Source organism: Lontra canadensis, unplaced genomic scaffold, assembly GCF_010015895.1.
Source record: "Lontra canadensis isolate GAN:19392208 unplaced genomic scaffold, GSC_riverotter_1.0 scaffold44, whole genome shotgun sequence".
Taxonomy (NCBI): domain Eukaryota; kingdom Metazoa; phylum Chordata; class Mammalia; order Carnivora; family Mustelidae; genus Lontra; species Lontra canadensis.
In genome coordinates, this window is record NW_022631038.1 from 590,872 (window position 1) to 611,444 (window position 20,573).

At 63.8% G+C, this 20,573-nt stretch overlaps 1 protein-coding gene across 6 annotated transcripts in view; it reads right to left on the minus strand.

The window, feature by feature from the left end:
- The window catches only part of NFATC1 (nuclear factor of activated T cells 1), a 95,438-nt gene that overhangs the window by 23,393 nt on the left and 51,472 nt on the right, over positions 1-20,573 (minus strand). For 2 of the 6 annotated variants that reach the window (XM_032872189.1, XM_032872190.1), the window contains exons 7-10: positions 20,207-20,262; positions 15,921-16,053; positions 3,378-3,751; positions 3,071-3,266 (exon numbers count right to left, since the gene is read on the minus strand). In XM_032872189.1, the coding sequence (XP_032728080.1) occupies positions 3,071-3,266; positions 3,378-3,751; positions 15,921-16,053; positions 20,207-20,262 (759 nt within the window). Of the gene's footprint in view, positions 1-3,070; positions 3,267-3,377; positions 3,752-14,814; positions 15,540-15,710; positions 16,054-20,206; positions 20,263-20,573 lie in introns of those variants that run through there. The other 4 variants (XM_032872191.1, XM_032872192.1, XM_032872194.1 and 1 more) reach the window with 4 other exon arrangements.

Here is a 20,573-nt window from a genome sequence, read left to right on the forward strand (position 1 = left end):
GGGCGCCAGGGTCAGCGGACCGTCCCCCGACCTCTCAGCAGGGAGCCCCTCTTGCTCCCCTGCGAGAAATAGCCAGGCCCAGTCTGCGTCCTGCCTGTGGACTCGGGGTCTCCAGCCGCGCAGACACGGCAACAAACGCCTGTCCGTTCTCCTGCCAGCAGAGAGACGCCCACCCGGCCCACGTGTATGTTCTAGTTGCGGGGACAGAAGTCCCAGCGCCCAGGAGTCTCCGCGGTCCCCTCCTGGGCGTGGCCATGCAGCCTCCGGGCCTGGGAAATGTGCGGCAGGGAAGCCTGAGTCGGGGGAGGCTGTGCGCTCCCCACTGGCCTCTGTCAGCCTCAGGAAAGGCCGCTCGCGGGGGCACGCTGGCCGTGTCCACCACATCAGCTCCAGAAGGACGCACGGGGGACACAGAACAGCCACTCCCGTAAGGGGTCCGTGGCCAGCACGTGCTCCCCGGCCGCTTGGGGCTCTAGCTGGGCTCCCAGAGCGGCACTGGAACAGCGTGCGTAGGTGTGCATGCAGGAACACGTGCGCACGTCCACAGAGACACGTCGTCCGCCTCCTACGGGGCCTCCTGCTGCGCCGCCCTGACCACAGCCCGTGTTCTGACCAAAAAATAAAAATAACGAATGAAGAACAACAAACGTCTTGTAAATGCGGTTGTCAGCTACAGCGGAAAACCTTCCCTCACACCTGGCCTGGGGTTACGGGGCCCATATTTCCAGCCCCAGAGGCAGAGGGAACATATTGCACACCTGGCCGGGAAGCGCCCGCGGGCCCACGGGTGGCTGTCAGGGGGGCGGGGCCTGAGGCTCAGAGCAGGAGGGGAGGCGCCAGGAGATCCCGGGAGACCACAGCAACGTGGCTGGGGGCCGTGGGACCCTCCAGTGCAGGTAGCAGCTAGTGCACACAGGTGTTCACGACATCAGGGGCAGTAACGCCAGGGCTGCTGTTGGCAAGTGCCCGGGAGGAAGTCTGAGCCGGGGGCCGGCAGGGAGGCGGCAGTTCCTGGCAGAGAGCAGCCCCACAGCCCTGCTCCCTGGCCTGCACGGGGCCGCTGCACCATGAGGCTGGTGGCTGGAACCCTGCCAACGAGAGTCCGCACGGTGGGGTTTGCGGCTGGCAGCCCACAGCAACCAAGGGTCTGCAGGGGAACCGTCCCACAGAAGTTTGCCTTCTGGACCAAATCCTTGCCCACTGGTGAGCTGTGGTTCCGTGTGGTTCAGAGACCCGCTGGGGCCACAGCACCTTCAAGGATGGACCGGAAGCTATGGGCTCCCCTGGGGCAGGACACCCCCTTCACACATCGCCTTTCCCCACCCTCACGAGGCTGCCTTTTAGCAGGACACTCTTGGGGCAGCAAGACAGACCAGGAGGCTTGCCCGGTCGGTCACCCGAGCTCCCCTGAAAACACCGGAGGCCAGGACCTGGAGGGGAACAGCATACATGCCTCGGGCCCTCCCCACTGCTCGCATGGCCACCCCACAACCCCCTGGGGCACAGCCGAGCTCGCGGGGAAGCCAGGCAGGGAGCACGGCCACCATGGGCTTCATGGGCCTCAAGAGACAGAATCCAGAAAGACGCTTCCGCCGCTGAGCTCTGGGGTGTCTCCGACGGCCCCCCGGGGCCTGCGCCTCAGGGAGGGAGGACAGGGACCCACAGCATAGGCTCCAAGGGCATCCCCAGGCTCAGCGACTGACCGTCTATGGAACAAAAGTATGTGGGAGCTTGCAGCCCTGAGTTAGGGATGGAGGAGCCCGGGGCCAGCCCCGTGTTCACTCCTGTAGAGCAGAGTGTGGGGAACCCTGAAGCCTGGGAGCCCCGTCCAGCCTGGGGGCGATGGCTGGCAGCCAGACACTGTGGCGGAGAAGGCTCCTGTGTCCCCGGGCCACCTTGCCCTGCAGCTTGGGAGAGATGGGCCCGGTTGTGCCACCCCTTCTGGAACAGCAACCGTATGTGTGAAGGCCCTTCCAGAAACACTCCTCGCCAGCCTGGCCCCAGGGAGGCACACGGAGCGTGAACACGGCAGAACTGCGACGTTTGCGCAGACAGTGGTGCTGGGAGAAAGCCTTCATCGCTCGGTCGTGACTTTGAAGGAAAACAGCTAAAGGAGGCTGCAAGGCGCCGATCCCAGAGACAGGGGAAGCCAGGGTGGTGTGCCGGGGAGGCCGGGGGCCGTGGGCCCACGCTGTCCCGAGCTCACACCCCCACCTGAGTCCAGCAGCCAGGGAGCTGGGCACCCAGCCCTGGAAAGGCTCATGCCCAGAAGACAAGAAGCGCCAGCGACAGGGGCCTTGGCACCCACGTACACCATCCACACAGGGCTGTGAAGGCACGGACTGGCCTGACCGTCCTGGGCAGCCCACAGGGCCTCCGGTCACACAGCTGACCCACGAGCAGTCAGGAACCAGCATACAAGAGGGCCGCCAGCCTCCACGCAGCTCAGGTGGCACCTCGGCCCCAAGGATCGTGACCGTGCGGGGTCGACGCACCCGGAACAACGCAGTGTCATCCCCTGATGCAGGGCGGAGCCCGGCTCTGGATTCCAGCACGCGGCCCACCAGCTGGGGCGGAGAGCTCGTCCTCCAGCACCCTGACCGGGCACCTGCAGCCGCGGTCCCGCCCCGAGGGCCGTGTGCTCCGCGGGTGGGGCCCCACTGGCGAGGTTCTAGTCCGGTTCCGAGCCCCCCCCGGCCTTATTCTCCTTCCTGGGGGCACCTGATGAGCATCGCAGCTCCGCATGGGAAAACGCTAACCACCTTCAGCCCGCGTCCGCAGATCGCGTCCTCCACCAGTGACGCTCTCACGAAGCCCCCAGCAGGAGGCCCGACCCGGAGTCCCGCTGCCGACGGTGCCTCCAAGCGACCGTGGCCTCGTGTGAGGCCGTACCGTGCAGCTTCTGTCCTGTGGGACCCCCGCCACCGGCTCCGTGGGGCCTCCGGCCGAGGCGACACGGCCCAGGGCCGCGAGACATGCTGCCTGCACGGACGTGTGCGCCGGTGCACACTCCTCGTCACACGCATGTACAGCGCCAGGCGGTGTGTGCGCCTCAGGCCCCGGCACTTACCGTCGTCCAGGTACAGCTGGTCCAAGTCCTGAGGCTCTCGCTTGACCGTTACGGGAATGGGGGCCAGACTACGACTACCGTCCTCACGCACCTCGGGCGGCGGCAGAGGCCGGGGGGCTGTGGACTCACTCCTTGGAGCCTTCGGCCGTTGGGGCAGCTGGTGGCCCGTCGCGGATGGGCGGGCGGGGCCGCAGGGCTGCAAACAGGTCGGCTCTTGGGTACCGGGCGGTGGTGAGGAGCAGGGGCTGTCAGGACACAGAGCTGGCCGGCGGCCTGGGGGACGGCCAACGCTGAGCTGGGGACTCACCTGGGGTCGGAGCAGGGCGGGGGGCGGCGGCTGGGGGGGCCCGGGGTGCACGCCCACGAGTCTCGGCGTCTCCTCAACAGCGAGGACCCCTCCGGCCGGCCGTGGAAGTCCGAGGCCCGGGCCGGCCACGCCCTTGCTGTAGGTGGCGGCAGAGAGGTCATGGAGCTTGGGGCTGGTGCTGGGGGGCGGAGACACCATGGTGCTCCTCGGGGGACAGGGCAGAAAGCCGGGCAGCAGGCAGGAGCCCGGGTCTGGTGGCACGGCCAGTGGCTGGCTGTAGCAGGGCTTAGGGAGAGGGCTGGGGCCCTGGCTCATTGGTCCGCATGTCAGGGCAGGCTCATAGTCGTCGGTGGGCTCTGTCTTGATGGCTGGAGCTGTAAGAAGCAAAACACGGGAATGAACACGGGCTGCGGATGGGCGTGATGGATGGCCAGGCTGCGGCGGGGACTCCCCGGGAAACAGACAGCGTCTTGACGGAGTCCCCATGTGTCCGCCTGGGTCTCCCACCCAGTTAGGAGGAGGCGTGAATCCCCGTCTCCAGGAAGCAGCAGCTGGTTCTAATACTGAGAACACTGTTGTTCTTGGAACCCCCCAGCACTCATGAGCTATAAAATCCCATTCGCAAACGGCAGTAGAAGCTCCGGACCCAAGGGCGCACAGATTCGTAGGAATGAAAGCAAAAATGTTAACTTGGATGTACAACTGCGTTCCTCCCGCTACTGACGCCCCGAGGAACGTCTGCACGCTCGGTGATCCCGCACACGCGCGGGGATGGCACAGGGCATCCGTGAAACCCAAGAGAAACTGTGTGGCGATCACGGTTGGGGAACACACCCTCCCAGGCTCCACGTCGCAGCAACAGGCCGTCCCAGCCATGCAGCCCCACACGGCTCTGGGGTCCTCCTGTCCCACCCTCGCCAGGAATCGGGGCCATGAGGCCGACAGACGCGGGGGCCCTGTCCGACTCTGTGCCGGGCCTCTGCTTCGACAGAACGCCGGTCAGAACACAGGCAGGCGTGCTGAGGGGTGTTTGCAGGGCCCACGGTCTCCCCAGACGGCCCCTCCTGGCCCCACGCACTCTCTGGGCCCCATCTGCTCGCCACGGTGCCCAGCAAAGGGGGCCCCATGCCAGGCACCTGCGCTGAAGGCCTTGTGGGTACCTCCTGCCCCGCATCCACCTCTCCGTGGCGTAGATGGATGCGTGGCAGCCTGGAGGCCTCGTACATGGGGCCCCAACCTTCACCTGAATCAGAGCAGAGCACGACTACATCATAAGTGCAGCCAGAGCCATGTCAAGGACGGGGCACATCCTACCCAAATGCGTGTGGCACCAGCGTCCCCTCACCTCCCGCTTGAGGGTGCCACGCGCTCCATGAGCAGCAGCTCCCAGGGGTGTGACTGCCTCAGGTGCTAGCGTCCAGCTCCTGGGGCTCTCCACGGCATCGCTCTCCTTTGCTTTCCTTCTTGGGGACAGGTGAGCCCCACAGGGAGCAGCACAGTTGCGGGGGGTCTTCACGCCAGGCCCCCACGGGGCACGGGGCTGGTCAGCATCCCCGCGTGGCCCCCGCTGTGTCCACTGTCAGGAGGGGTCAGTGCACCCACATCACTCTCCCGCCCCTTCGCTGGGAAAGGGGTTTCTCTCTCTTTCCTGGAACTGGGGGTCAGGGCTCTGGCTGAGAACGAGCCCCAGCAGAGAAGTGTCTAGAGGAAAGTCCCGCTGGTTGCAGAAGGGACCTGAGAAGAGCTGGCTCCTCCCTGCGTGGCGTTTTGTCACCGTGCGTCTATCATACATGCCCTGGGTTAGCTGACAGGTCCCCGGGAGAAGCTGGAGCCACTGAGGGCCCAAGTGCGTGTCCAGAGGAACCTGCCTCACTCCTTATGGAGACCACAGTGTCCCCTGGCCCCAGCAGACGGTGTGCAGCTGGCTCGGGGCAGCAGGGCACCGGGGACCACGGAGACCCCCAGCCTGGTCCACACCTGGGACACAGCGTGTCCCTGGGCAATGGTGTTCCCATGCAGAAACACTGCGGCTATGTCAGGTCACCCCTCGGGAAGCCCCCGTGCCCAAGGGACTTTCTCCCCACTTACAAGCCACCAGCAGAGACCACCACTGGCCCTGAAGCTACTGAGCCCTCCGCCCCTTCCCCCAGTCCATGGCCTCCAGCTGGGCAGCCCGCTCAGAGAGGCCGGGCAGCGCAGCCTGACGCTCCCCTACCCCAGGGCTCCGCGTCCACAGACCGGCGGGATAGACAGCTGGAGCCCGGGGCGACTGGCACGGAGCGGGTGTCGCCACACTGAGCGGAGCACAGAGCTCGGCTCTGCTCCTCTTATGTGGAGAGGGAGCTGTGCGGCAGCTGGACATGTCACCCAGCAGGGGGACCGTCCCTCCCGCTTCTAGTACGTTGACAATCCAGAAACGGCAGAGGGGACAAAGTCAGCCCGAGACGCAGACTTCACTTTCTGACATGGCCCCGAGGACGCCGACCCCACGAGACGCCAGGGCGAACAGAGGGCGGAGGTCGACTTCTACATCAGTTTGGTACTTCTCAGAGTCCGTGATCTCAGGAGTATTACGTACGTCTGGCGGATTAAACTGAAACCCTTCTGGGACTCGGCCTTTGCTGCGTGGATTTCCACCACACATGGGGGCCAACTTGTCTCTCCCATAAGGTGTCCCGAGCTCCTTATAAACTCCCACCCGTCTCCACTGGGAAACAGCAGCACGCGTGACTCCCCTGCCTCGGAGGGACAGCACGCAGCCAGCGGCCGGGACCGGAGGCGGGTCGGAGGCTGCCTGCCCTCGGTGGCAGGAGCGAGCGGGCGTTGGCCCCCTTGTGCACGACCAGCGGCCTCTGTCGTTATCACCAGTTTAAGGCTACGCGGTGGCACCGGCAACAAGCGGCCCGCCACTGGGCTCCCTGAGACCGCTTCTGGGAGAGTCCCCACAGCGCCGTCTTGCAGGGCCTCCGTGTGGGCCCATGCCCACCGCTGCCAGGGGACACAGGACTCGCATCACCTTCTGACGGCTGGCGTGGGGGCACAGGGCAGGGTCACGGCAGGGCCGACGCAGTGAGGCCTGACCCCACCCGGCACAGCGCTCCGGGTACCACCAGGCTGGGCCTTCTCTGAACAGACATGCTCCCTCCCTGTGTTTGTAGCCGCTGCCGCCTGCCGGGGTGGGCCTGACCTCTGCCTGCGGCCCCGGGACAGGTACCTTCAGGGGGAGAGATGCGGGGGCCCTTAACTGACACGGTGATCCCTCCGCAGCTCGGGGGGACCCCAGGCCGACGGGTCTTGAGGAGCAGTGCAGGCCGACCCCAGTGACTCTGGGCTAGGTGGTGGGTCGCAGGACGAGCCAGCGGACTGCAGGCCAAGGGCAGCAGACACAGGAGCCCCAGCGCCCCAGGGACATGGCACAGCCTGGAAAACAGCGCCTGCTGCCCCTGTGGCTCCCACAGAAGCTCAAGGGCACGGACACGTGGCATCCAAATTGCATTTCTCATGTGGACGCAAGGGAAACGAGCCGGGAGAAGACGCCTCCTGTTTCCTATTAGTGGGGGACGAGCGAGGCCGCGTCCTGCGCGGGGGCCTGGGGCGGTGCAGGAGGCTGCTGGCGGCCTCGTCCGCGGCCCAGAGCCACTTCCTTCCAGACCAGCGCTGGGTGTGACGCAATGTCTGGTTCCCTCCCGGCGTCCACCTCGCTGGCCGGGGCGGGAGGGCTGGTGACAGGAGGCCCTGCCACTGTGCCAGCCGCGAGCTTACGATCCAGATTTACTGCGGCACGCGAACGTGTGAGGGATTAATGCTAATCTTGAGGGCGGCTGCTGAGTACAAAGCCTGTTCTCATGGAAAAGGTGCGGTGCCCTCCGGGCCAAGCTGGCGTTCACACCCTGCAGGGCTCGCTTAGCACAGCGGCTGCGTCCCGTGGAGACAGCATGTGTGCAGGAGACCAGGGAGATGTCCCCTCGGCTCCCAAAGCGACATGCCCCGTCCTCAGTCAAGGGGCAGCCGCTTCAGGCAGGGGCCTTGTCCCTGAGAAGGGACCCCAGGCCCCAGAGCCAGGCGGCAGCACCCTCTCTCCTGGGCCACGGGCGGACAAAGCATCCAGCAGCAGATGCAGGGCATGGCAGGTGGGACAAGCCTCTCCCCCAGGGGCCCCACGCCACCCAGAGCGCCCACGAAGGCTGGCTGTGGGCCAGAGAGCATTCCAGAACAGCCCAGCCGACCTCGAGGAAGCCCCACGTCGGCGCTTGGTCTCCGTCCCGCACGGCAGGGACTCCCATTCCCGCGAGCACGGCAGAGCCCCTCCTAGGAGCCCCAGCTGGGGTCGGGGGGCTCACGGCGGGAGCAGCCCCTTTCCAAATCGCACGGACTTGGGCTCAGGGGCCTCGCGGTTCACAGATGTGGGCGGTGCGGCCTCGACTCACAGATGTGATCAAGAAGCGTGGGCCTTGTGACACCCCATCCCACCTCCTTCACACGTCGCTTGACACTGAGCGTGCAACACACAACCCGGCCAGGCTCAGGGGCTCCCAGGACAACCAGCCTCCAGGGTCACAGCTGCCTGGTTACACAGGGATGCCACACACGTGCTGAATGTCCACCACTGGCTGCTTCCGCAGGTGAGTGGGATGGAGACAGCCAGGGGCCCTAGCCTGACGGCGACGCACCCCCAGGCCAATAGTGGGGCCCGGGAGCAGGGCTTTGACCACCCAGGGCCCTGCCTGGATGCAGACGGCAGTGGCGGCCAGGACTAGCTCCTACAGGCGGCCCGGAGTGACGTGACGGGATTCCTGCCGGGCAGCGCTCAGACTGCCCCAAGGCCTACTGGACCGCCATTCCCAAGCACGCAGGGGGACACCATCCCCTCTTACACGTATCCACCCCTCCCGTGTGCTCCCTGTGTCCTGCCTGTCGTCGGGCGCAACCTGTCTTCTAGCTGAAGGGCCAAGTTGAGCGATTCACTCTCGCGGTGCCGTTTGGGCCGAGGCTCCAGCCCAGGGACCGCTGGAGGCCTGAGGTGAGGGGAGACAGACGTTCTTCCCGCTCGCAAGGGAGACGTCGGGACTGGGCCGCACCGAGCACCAGCACCTCACGCACCCTGCTCTCTTCTCCAGGAAATCACGATGGCTCCCAGCAGGCACAGAACGCTGTTCCGCGCGTCCGTGATCGCGTGCCCAGCGCCCGGCGCGGAGCCCAGAGCTAGTAACAAAGGAGCACACGACTGAAGGGTTCTCCGGCTCCGGAGCCGCGTGAGCAAAAAGGACACACTTCCACCTGCGTCTTTCCTTTCAGACGTTCCCTCTCGAGCGTGCCGTGTCCTGCACACACGGACGGGCCGCGGCCACAGCTAGGGATGAGAAGTCCGTCCCTTGGGGTCCATGTCCCCCAGTCCATCACCTTGAGCGTTCTGCCCGGAGGCCCCAGTCCTGTAGGGAGCCGCAGACTGCAGGGCCCTGAGGCCGTGGAACCCCGTGGGCCTGTGTCCCTGGCCCCACGACAGAATCCCATCTACCCAGCAGATGGCAAGGGCCACCCACAAGTAGTCCATGTGTCTCCCAGCCGGCACGGGGAGAAGCAGGGGGCCAGGAGTTGGGGTCCTACTCCTTGGTCTCAGACAAGCCAGGGATATTGCTACCGACTGAATACTGTTCCCCAAATCCAGAGATGGAAGGCCTGACTTCACTGTGGCTTTATCTGGAGATAAGGCTTTGGGGTAGTTATAACTAAATGAGGTTCTGGGGGTCCCTGATCCTACAGGGACGTGCTTTGAGAAGAGAAAGAGAGAGAGCTCCGTCTGCCATGTAAGGATCGGTGGGAAGGTGGCGTCATCCCCTGGAAGCCATCCTTCTCAGATCCGAGCCTCCGGCCCTGAGCCGCAGGACGTCCAGCCCCAGACCCGAGCGTGGCGGACATCCTGGCAGACTCCCCTTCTTCTGCACGAGACTGGGGTCCGTCGATGGTGGCACGTGCCGAGGTGCCCGGGATGCTGCGGGAACCTGCGGCAGGAGCTGCCCCGGCCACTCCCTTCTCCCTGCACACACGCCGGCCCTTCCCAGGGACCCTGCACAGTCCCGCACAAAAGGTGTCTTGTCCTAAGCCCCCGAGAACAAAGCTCAGATTGTTTTCTGTTCGTTGCATGACATTAAAGGCCCAGTTTACCATCGGTATAAACACCCACAACGAGAGCTTCAGGGCAGGCCTTTTTTAAATAATGAGAAAGGAAAAGCAGGAACTGGGACCACGGGAAGTGCCAGCCCCGAGGGGCCAGGCTGTGCCGTCTCTCTGCATCCACGGTCCACAGTGAATTCCGAGGCGGTCGGGGGCGCAGGCACCAGCAGGCGAGTGAGTGCACACGGAGGACACTTCAGCTCGGATCCCGTCTGTCTTCCTTTGGGGACCTGCTCCCTGTCCTTCCCACACAGCTTCACCAGCGTCCATGCCTCACACGTCAGAGTTCCGGCAAGGGCCGGGCTTTGGGGGTCGGGTTGCGACAGTGTGGCCATCCCCACTCCACTCCGGTGACAGAGGGCTGGCAGGTGTCAGGGACAGCGCCGGCTCCCTGTCCCCACCTCCACCGGGCCCCCAACCGTGGAAGCTACGACCCATGCAGGCGGACCGCAGACCACGGTCAGAATGGGCCACACACGCCAGGAGATGCGTCCAGAGTTCTCATCCGAGAGTCGCCAAAACTGCCTTTTCAGGGCACGAGATGCGCCGTGCTGGCGTGCCACCCCAGCAGCCGCTCCGAGGCAGGGTTCCGGGCAGAGTCCCGAGACCGCACCTCCCTGACCACTGGCGGGAGCAGCTCCCGGAAGACCAGATGCCCACGTGCGTCACGCAGTGTCAAGTTTTCTCCACGCATGTCCCTCTGTGTTCGGAGGCCCGTGGACCCCCGCCCCCTCGGCCCCCGTTTTCCGGCCTCCAGTGTCCCCCAGACACGTTCCCAGAGCACCGTACCGCTCCACTGTTTCACGGACAGGCCGGACCCCTGCTCTTCCGCAGGGCCCGGACCCGGGCTCCCTGTCATGCGGTCGCTCTGGTGCAAGTTCCAAGTCCTCTCCCCGTGGCTGGGACGCCAGGCAGCCTGAAGTTAAATGCTGTCCACGTCCCCTTGCCGGGAGCCCACGGCTGACAGCAAAGTTGGCACCCTGCTGACCAGGGGGAGAAGCCACGTCTCGAAGGCAGAGCAGGACGTGGTCCCCACACCCACGCCACGGAGCTGCGCCCATGCGGGAGGACGCCGGCCCGCCTTCCCAAGCCCAGGGATGGTTCCCGAACCCTGGTGACCCTGCCAGCGGCTGGCCCCTCACCGCTACACATCAGGCTGAAGACGGGAAGGGGACATTAAGGCACGGGTCCCCCATTTTCTGGCTAAAATAGCAAGAGAGTCAGACTTACTAAAAACAGCGTCACACCGGTTGTGGGAGGCGCTGAGGAGGAACGCTGGAGTGTCCCGCGCTCCCCGCTGTGCGCTGACCCTGCTCCCACCGCCGACGGGCTCGCTCCCGCTGTGCTCACCACGTGGCTGAGCTGACTTAGGGAGAATGTTCCACAATGGCCATGACCACGGCCACAGCAGGCCTGCAGGCAGGCGTCCCGTGGTCACAGGAGGGGAGGCCCTGCGGGCCCAAGGGCAGCTTCCGTGTGGGCCGGGGCCGTGCTCTCTGCCCAGCACCCCCTGCCTGCCTCCCACCGCCAAGGCCGGCTGTTTTGCCTTTGGAAGGGAGTCCCTAGGATGGACACACCTCAGCCACCGGGACTGACATGCCCCCCCACACTGGTGGTCAGAAATGTGGCATAATCTACTTTATTTAGAACCTGCGGGTCTTCTGGGACAGGTGACACTCCAGAGGAGCCTGTCCAGGGTCCGCTCCCACCCAGCCCGGGCAGGGGGGCCGCGAGGTCCCCAAGGCTTCTCCCGATGGCCTCCCCACCCAGCTCCTACGTGGACCGCGTGGAGGCCATAGCTCCGGGATGAGACTTTAATGCCGAGGTCTGGGGGAGCTCCCTGTGAAGACAAAGGCCCCAGGGGGGTCAGCGTGGTCCCAGCCACACACCCAGCCGCCCCCGAGAGCCGCACGTGCTTAGAGCGGGAGCGAGGATGGTCCTGGCCATCGGACCCGTGGGCCCCTCCAGGATGGCTCTTCCCACCGGCAGCCGCGGCTCTGGGGTCCACTGCCCAGTGTACCCAGAGCTGCCTGCCGGGCCCAACACCTCGATGCTGAGGGTTTCTGGACTACATGATGCAAACAGAAAACAGAATCGACCCCTCCTTCCACCCGCTCCCTGTCTCGTGAGGGCCACGGACACCTGGAGGCACACATCCGTCCGGCAGCGAGCAGGGAAGCGTGGTGCTCTGCTCCTCGTGCCGCTCGCGATGGGCCTGCAGAGCCCGTCCCCGACACCTGGGCACCTTCCCCCCCGGCGGGCGGAGGCGGTTTCCTTCTCACAGTCCCGAGAGGGTTTGTGAGAGCAGCAGCCCCACAGTGAGGACTATGTGTCCTGCCCACGAAGGTCAGGCAGGCCCCGGACTCCGACTAAGGTGTGTCCCCAAAGCCGTCCTCGACCAGGGGCCCCAGGACCCTCACCTGCTCTGCTGCTCGCTGACAGGGCCCGCGTGCCATCACAGGGCCCTGCTGGGAAAACCCCTGAAAACGCCTCAGACGCAGAGACGTGCTCACCAAGACTCGATCACGGGTCAGGATTCATTTTCTCATTTTAAAGACAGACTGACTTTGGAGGGTATGCGAGGCCCTCCTTGGAACGTCCCATTCCTTCCTGTCTGAGCCCCCGCCCCTGCCAGCTGGTCCCAGCACCGGGGGACCGTCGGGAACTAAGCTCAAGGCCAGGAGCCGCGGCCACAGCGCCGGCTCTCTCAGCTGTCCCTTGAGCCAGGGCGCGGGAACAGCTGCAGACTGGACCCGCTGGGGCAGAGTCTGTCTCCAGGACAGTACCAGGGCGCCCTTGGCTCACAAGGCCCGACTGCAGACGGGACCTTCTCCTTTCACGAGACTGGCCTTGGGCACGCACAACAGCGGCCAACGAGCCACAGGAAGCAGCTCTGGCTCCGTGTGCGGCCTTGCCGTGTCCTCCGGAACCGCTCCGACGCTTTCCACTGCCGCCGTCAGTCAGCAGCTGCCGCGGGAAGCCACGCAGGCAGTGACTCTGCTTGTCCTCATTCAGCCGGAAACGTGCCCCCATCAACACTGGGCCAACCCCGAGGGGCGAGGGAGCCCCAGCACCCTGGGCCCCACAGCAGACCAGCCGCCCCAGACGCGGGCCGACCAGAGCCCGCCTCTCTGCTCGGCCACGCCCAGGCCCACAGCGGACAACCGCACTGACGCGGGGTCCCCTCGGGCGGCTGAGGTTATGGGTGGAGGGTGAGGTGGGTGCCGTCCCAGGCAACGGAGCTCAGTTTGCCAGCTGTGACCAGAAGCGGGGAAGGCGACTCGAGCGTGACACAGGGGCCCCCATGTGCCCCCAAGCCACGAGCACTTGATCCTCTGACTTCCCAAGCCTACACTCCCACGAGCTGCGTGTGGGCAGTGAGGTCCCTGCCGCTCCGTGCGAGGGTGGCCTCCCGGGAGCACTGCCCCTTGGGGTCACAGCTCTGAGAGCCCACAGTGTGTCTCCCACCAGGAGGAGACGTGGGGCCCCAATACCCCCTGCGCCCACAGCTAATTCTGGTGGAAAACCTAGGATGGCACTTGATTTTGCATATCTGCTCGTGAGAGTGACCTTTACAGGTTTAAGTGAATTTACTTCCAAGGCCTTGCACAACAGCAAATTTAATAACCTTGAAAAGCATGTGCCGTTGGAATATGCCATTGGAATATGGCCAGGGCTCGGCTGTGCCCCCCGCCAGACGCCAGCACGCCTTTGAAAGGACCCGCCGCCCACGGGAGCACAGCGGCACCTCACAAACGGGGTCCCCGAGGAGAAGGAGCGACCACGAAGAACTCAGAATCCACAGGGGGCCTTCCGGCTAACTGTCCCGCAAAGCTCTTGTCCGCACGGCACATGTCGCCCGAGGTGCCAGTCCGCCGCTGGGGGCTCGGCCCGGCGGGGCGGGGCGGGGACACTTTCTGAGCAGCACGCGGGGATGCAGACCCGCTGGGGCTGAGCCGCGGTCTCCGTGCCTGCCGTCGCCCGGGCGGGCCTGCGGAGCGCGGCGGGGAGGAACACCAGACACACACGCTCGTTTTCTGTTCGTTCTCTTGTTTATTTTCAAGACCACAGAAGGGTCGCGCCTGCGATTCAGCCACGGAGTCGGGTGCTGGCTGACATCCCTGCTCCCGGGAGCTTACAGTCTAGCGGCCCGTGGGCGTGGTCCCAACGCCCCAGGTGGGCCAGACACGAGACCAGCCACCCCAGGAGCCAGGGCCAGGCCGGGGTGCCCAGGGGCTGGCAGCATGGAGGCCTCGGGCTCTCAGGGGCTGTGGCGAATCTCAGGGACAGAAACGTGGGAGACGCTGACACGCGATGGAGGCAGACAGGCCGCCACGATGTCAGGGGTGTGCGCAGCCCAGACAGACCAGCCACCGCTCCAGGGACGGACTCTGTCTAGGAGGGTGCATCAGCTACTGATGGGGGCCCATGTGGGCTACGTTTTGGAAAACAGGTGTGAGAAGCAGGGCAGATGACAGGATGGTGACAGGGGTCCGGGGGTGGACAGAGAGGGCAGTGATGGGGGTCTGGGAGTGGACGGAAAGGGTGCTGACGGGGGTCCTGGAACAGGGAGAGGGCGGTGACGGGGGTCCGGGGGTGGACAAGAGGGTGGTGACAGGGGTCTGGGGGTGGACAGAGGGGGTGATGATGGGGGTCCGGGGGCGGATGGAGAAGGCAATGATGAGGATCCTGAGCAGAGGGAGAGGCTGGTGACACGGGTGTGGGGGCAGGTGGAGAAGGCAGTGATGTTGGGGTACGGCCCCAGGGGCAGAGGACAGTCAGGATGGGATTCCCACCGCAGGGCGGGCAGACAGGATGGCACACGCACAACCCTCCAAACCCCCTTGTCTTAGTAACGTGTCCTTGGGGGCTCAGCATCCCCACCCGTAGGAAGGGTGTGCAGGTCACAGGCATGGGCCCTCTCCCACTGACTCCTCTCCACTGCTCCTGGAGCAGGGACTACAGAAAACATCAATGTGAAAGATATCGTCTAACCTGCTTTAAAAGGCAATTTTTCTTATAAAGTGTGGTTTTCTTTAAAACTTCAATTTTTGGTCAACCATACTTGAAGTTTAATTAGAATAAAATCATTACATTCTCAAAAATTGACTAAATATTTTGTCTTGTATGATGCACTGCCTCTGAGGCCGCAGAGCACACAAACCCAGGTGGGTCACGGAACGTGAGAGCGCACGGCCCCGGCGGGGCAGCTCATGGGCACACACCCCTTATGGCAGTCCCGGCTGACAGTCCCTCAGGAGGGGATGACTTTACAAGAGCCTATGACTCAAATCTTGAAAGGCACGGCTATCATTTGCCCCAAAAACAGCTAATTCTAACTGAGATCAACACAGATATTCTAAGCTTTCCTACGATCTAGTCTATTCCGTAAACGACATGTTATGGTTAAAGAGAACTAAACGCTCAGAGAATCTTGATTTTACCGAGAAAACAAGGTGGCTGCTTTCGCAATAGTTTTAAGCGTATAACTAACTTCCCTCTTAAATTATACGAAATCTCCTAAGCTTCTAGAGCAGCTACTGTACAGAAAGACGGGGCAGAGCTGAGTGGACACAGAACACGATTAAATTCAGGAGACGAGTGACACTGCGCTCTCCGAGCACACGGCCCACCCGGCCGCAGAGCAACAGCGGGAGCCTCGAGGACGATGCCCAGCACATTTATTTTCTGCTAGTTCGGGGGGAAAACACCGCAGTATTTCCTTTAAGGAAACACCTTAAGCTGAAAAGGCAAACTGATTTTCCTAAGTCCTAAGCGTCTCTCCTGGGAGCAGAAACGTCCCAGTGAGGAGGGTTTTCAGTTGAGTAACAGGCGCTTGGCCCAAAGGCCTCCCGCGCCCCGGGAGATGCAGTCACCACGGAGGGGCGTGACTCGGGGCGCAGGCACGAGCACAGATCGTTCGTGTTAGTTAATGAGCACATCGAGCACGGGCCTTTGGGCTCAATACCGTACGGTTATCTCTAACAGCACCTGCAAAGCAATTACAACTATTTGCTTTTCCACCGTAAGCATCCGCAGGATTTCAACGCACGGCCAGACCGCCTCAGCCTCAGCACGGAAGGCCGTACGGGTTCTCCCCGGGGCTGTTCTATATTTGCAAGCAGGCAGCAAAACGATCAGCAATTGCCCCAACATCAGCTCCCGCCCACAGCAGGAACGAAGGAAAATACACCGAAAGCTTCGCTTTTGTCTTTAAGAATCGAGGACATGCTCTTGCTAACGGGACAAAACACAGCTGAAACGTACAACCACACTGTTTCACGGCGACGGCATCTCAGCGTTTCTGGGTCTCTTAGAAAAAGGGCCCCCTCGGTTCGTTTTCAGTGCTTAAGGCTAGAAGGAGAGCGTTACCGTTCGCGGGAAGGTAGGTGAAGCGCTGGCACTGACTCCTCTTCCTCTTCCCGTTGCAGACGTAGAAACTGACTTGGACGGGGCTGGTTATTCTCTGGTTGCGGAACGGCGGGATCTCGACCACCAGCGAGTTCTGGTGAGAAACGGCAGAGGAGGGAGACGGTGAGCACCTCACAGACGCGGCGCACCCACACGGGCCCCCGCAGAGCTCCACATGGTCCCAGCTGCCCATGAGGAGGGGCCCGCACAGAGCCTGCCTGGGACGCAGGCGCACATGTGCGGAGCGAAGCTGCCCGGTCCACACTGGCAGCCTGGGCACCCGGAGCCGACCGGCGGCCTGCACGGGGGGCCGGTGGGGGCCTCAGCTCAGACACTGCCGACTCATCCCCGCGTGAGGCCGCTGGGGCTCCTCTGAGGGTAGAATGGCCACAAGGCAGCAGCGGTCCTCGAAAGACCCCATGTGCCTGCCGGCCCGAGCCAAAAGGGCCAGTGACCTTTGGCAACGAAAGAAGCCCCCCAGCGGGCTCGCAGATGGCTCGAAAGCACCTGCTCGGGGAATGCGATGAAGGCCCAGGGCAGGAGCTTCCTGGACATGGGCCCGGGACAGGTTCTGTGACGAAGGCCTAAAGCCCGCCAGGGCCTGCCAGACTCCCTCCAACGGAAGGTGGGTGAGCTCAGCTCGAGCAGGCTGGGGGACGGGGGGGGGGGCAGCTAGCAAGCAAGGCACAAACGGGGACAGGATGGCTCATGGTGGCGGCCGTTAACCTCTCCCAGAAGAAGTTATGCTCCTTCGAGTGTGGATCTGAAACAGTCCGGGGGGCGCACGGCATTATGGGAGACACAGGCTTCCCCACCCACATCCCCACCCACGCCCGTGTCGGTGAGTGCGGGCGCACCACTTAGTGCCCGACCCTGGGCCCAACGCCAGTCAGGGGACGGGTCTTCCCAGGCGCCCACGCTGGGCTCGACTCCCTGGTGGGGGGTGGGGACAAAAAGAAAATGTTTCCCTAATTTTTTTTTTTGTCAAATGATGTAAGCTAGCAAGTAGAGAACATGAAGGAGAAAAACGCGCTGTATCAGGTTTTTGTTAAATTGTAGCTTGTCACCCGGTTTAACAGCAAAATTGACTGAATCGTGTTAGTGATGGAATCTTAAGAACGTTAACACGAAACCAAAGAGAACTTCAGGCCCAAACTTTCCCTTTTACATACAAAGGAACGGAGGCTCAGAAGCCTGCTCCCGAGGGCGGGCGCTGAGAGCAGGGCCCTTCCGGGCTCCCTCCCGGGGCCATGCTGGCCCCGAAGTGTTTGACAGCCTCAGTGACCGCGTCCCACTTGGAAGGGGCAATGAGCAGCATCTCCTTCTGCTTGAGACCTCGTCCCCTCAGCAAAGCGAACCTGCAGACGTGGGGCTGATGGGGCCAAGGGTGGGTCCCCGGGAGGCGGACAAGGGTGCCATGGGGGGCGGAGAACGCGTGGCCGGGTCCGGCTCTGGGCCGGGCTGAGTCTCAGCCTCACTGCTGGCACGGGAAGCATAAGAACAGAGAGGCTGCGCCCAAGGACTGGACTATGTGGCAGGGGACCCTGCAGCAGACGCTGTCGCCCCGACCCGAGCTACTGTGGAGCGCAGTGCGGGTCTGACCCCACAGAAGAGAAGACACAGGGACAAGGAGGTCCTGCTGATGCGGTGGCTCGGGATAAACTGAGCCATGTGGGGCCACAGGAGGAGCATCTGCGGAGGGTCCCCCGGGGCAGACTCAGGCATCCGGGTAGGACAGTGCGGCCCCTGGGCTGGGCTCGACTTCGTGGGCTTGGTTTTTACTGGTTCCAGGAGACTGGGGTCCTCTTCTGACGCAGCAGAGGCAGAGGGTCTCCGCACACAAAAGCTGCGCACAGCACCGTCCTCGCGGGAGCAGCGCAGGAGGGGCAGCCTCGAAGGTGTGGCAAGAGGACACCCGTCGTCCCCAGAAAAGCGGGGTCACAGGCGGCACGCGGACCTCCCGCCGGACTTGCTTTGAGAAACTCCACCGTCTGCTGCGCACGGCAGCACCGAAACCCCCACCGGCCTTGTTCGCGCTGCTCACAAAGTGCACACGGCATAGTGACCGCATGTGTGTGGATGTGTGCACATGTGCACACACGTACACACGCCACACCCAGACCCGCGTGTGTGCACACGTGCGCGCACACGTACACACACTGCCACGTGCATGTACACACTCACACACATACACACACACATCCAGACCCACGCGCACATGTACACGCGCACACATGTACACGCGCACCCACGCCACGGGAAGCCGGGCAGGACAAAACGGTAGCAGTGGTGAAACTGCGTGAGGTGCCTGCGTTTTTTACTTTCTTACGTTTTCCAAATTTCCACAACGAATACTCTGTTCCTTCATGATGTAAAAGCCTTGATTACGAGGTCAGAAGCTTGACTCGCAAAGCGGAAGCACACCCTCATTCACACGGACCGTTAAGGTCTCTCTGGCACCCTTTCCGCCTGCTGACCTTCCTTCAACGGACGCAAACACTCCAGCCAACCGGCAAGTCAACGACACTAAACCTGACTGTGGAAACTTGGCAGGAATTGTCTGGAACGAAAAGCCGTAGGATTTCTGCAGCTTCTTCCCTGCTCGGGGGAGTGGGGGCCGGGGGGCCCTCACAGGCCTGGGCGCTCGGGGAGGCTGCTGGAGGCGGCCGGCGGCCTCTGTCCCGCTGCCAGGTGTCTGCTTACGACAAACCCGGGAGCCATCTGCACCTGGAGCCCTGCTGAGCCAGGAGAGCCCCGTCGAGGAACCGCACGGCCCACAGCCCATGGGGCGTCCTTGGGCAGGCGGGAAATGGGACGGGACCTGCAGGAGCCCGCATGCTCGTGGGAGGTCCCGAGGGCGGGAGGAGGCCTGGACATCATGGGAGGGGACTGAGCTCCCGGGCACAGGTTTCCCCTGGGGCCAGGGAGGAACCTTTTCCATCCGACTCCAGCTGTAAAGGCTTCTGGTAAACGGATTAGAGCTTTGGAAAAGGAAGCTGAAGTCACAGGTAACCTACTGGGTTCTGATGCAGCCGCCTGTGGGGGACCTGGGCTGCCTGGGCTCGCCGTGCGCGCAGCCGTCAGACTATCGCCTCCCCGGCCGGGGGCTCCCCTCCTGACTCGGGAGTCCCTCCAGCCGCAGAGCAGAGAGGACGACCTAACGGCTTCAGAAATCCCCCCACCCAAAGGCTCCCTGGGAAGCCTGCTGTAACACCCCGGCCCCGGAGCCCCAGGAACACAGGACACTCCCTCCCCGAGCACTGAATAAGCCAATTTCCCGCTGCCAGAATGGCCACACGCCTGCCCGCGGTCAGCGGGGTGAGCGAGGGGCCGCACTCGCCCATCCATGAGCAGGACAGTGAGCTACGGAGCTTGGGAGAACTTTGAATGTCTTCCCTCAGCCACCGGCTGGGCACAGTGGACGTCAGGTGAGCCCGAAGACACCCACTGCCTCTCTAGGACCAAGCAGCGCACACATGCTGCGCGGGAGACCCTAGTCCCACCGCACCGAGAATCCCTTCCAGGGCCAACCTGGACAGGCAGACCGTTGGTCCCAGCCAGCTGCTGCCTCAAAGAAGCCCACATTCAACACAAAGGCCCTGGTGAAGGGGACGGGGGCGGGGGGGACAGAACAGCGTGCCGGCCAGCACGAGCCGCAGAAAGCCGGCATAGGGCACCGTCCGTCAGCACCCACGGGGGCACCTGCACGTGCAAACTGTACCGAGGGGCCATGGGCAGCCGAGCATCGGGTGGGGCGAGCGTGCCGGGTGTCTGCGGGCCCCACCTCCGCGGCCTGCCAGCGCCTACATGAGATCTGGCCACACCTAGTTCCTGTGCAGAATGACAGCCTGCTGGGTGACGGGCGCCAAGGACGCTGCTGGGACCTCCTGCGGCCGGGCGTGCAGGGGCAGGTAAGGGGCCACTCACGCTCACAGCAGTGGGCTTCCTGCGGGACCACCAGGAGGTGGGCCTGGTGCGAGCCCCCGACCCCCACAGGAGCCTGCAGCCCTCAGTGATGGGGGTGTGGGGTGCCTCCCGGGCCGGGGTCCTGCCTCCAGCATGTCCTGTGTCCCCAGAGCACGAGCTCCTAGAAGCGCTTCACCATAGTTTCCACTCTGTGCTCCAGGATTCTGCCTGGTGGTTCTCGTCGCTCCTGTGAGGACAGCTCCGCACACAGCCTGGCACCCCCAGCCCAGCCTCCAGAGCCGCCCGGCGCCACCACGGGCTGCGTGTCCGGCCGTACTCACCGGCTTGCACAGCTCTCTGTCCATCTTCGCCTCCATCTCCCAGATGTGGTGACCATCTAGAAGAAAGGGGCAGAGGGAAGCGCATCACTCCGGGGGCCTGGATGAGCCCACCACCCTGAACCAAGGGCCTTCGCCAAGCACAGGGGACCCCGGAGACCGCCGCCCTCTGATCAGCTCGGGCCCTACTGGCTGTTAGCTCCTAAGAATGAACAGTCACGTGCGGGTTGACAGCAGAGAGGACGTGCCCGGCCCAGAGGTACAGCAGGGAGCCTGGTGCAGCCCAAAGGCCCTGGGCTCTGTGGGAGGGAACCACATGCAGGGAGCACCCCAGAAATCTGCCCCACCCCGCCTACATCCAGAGGCACAA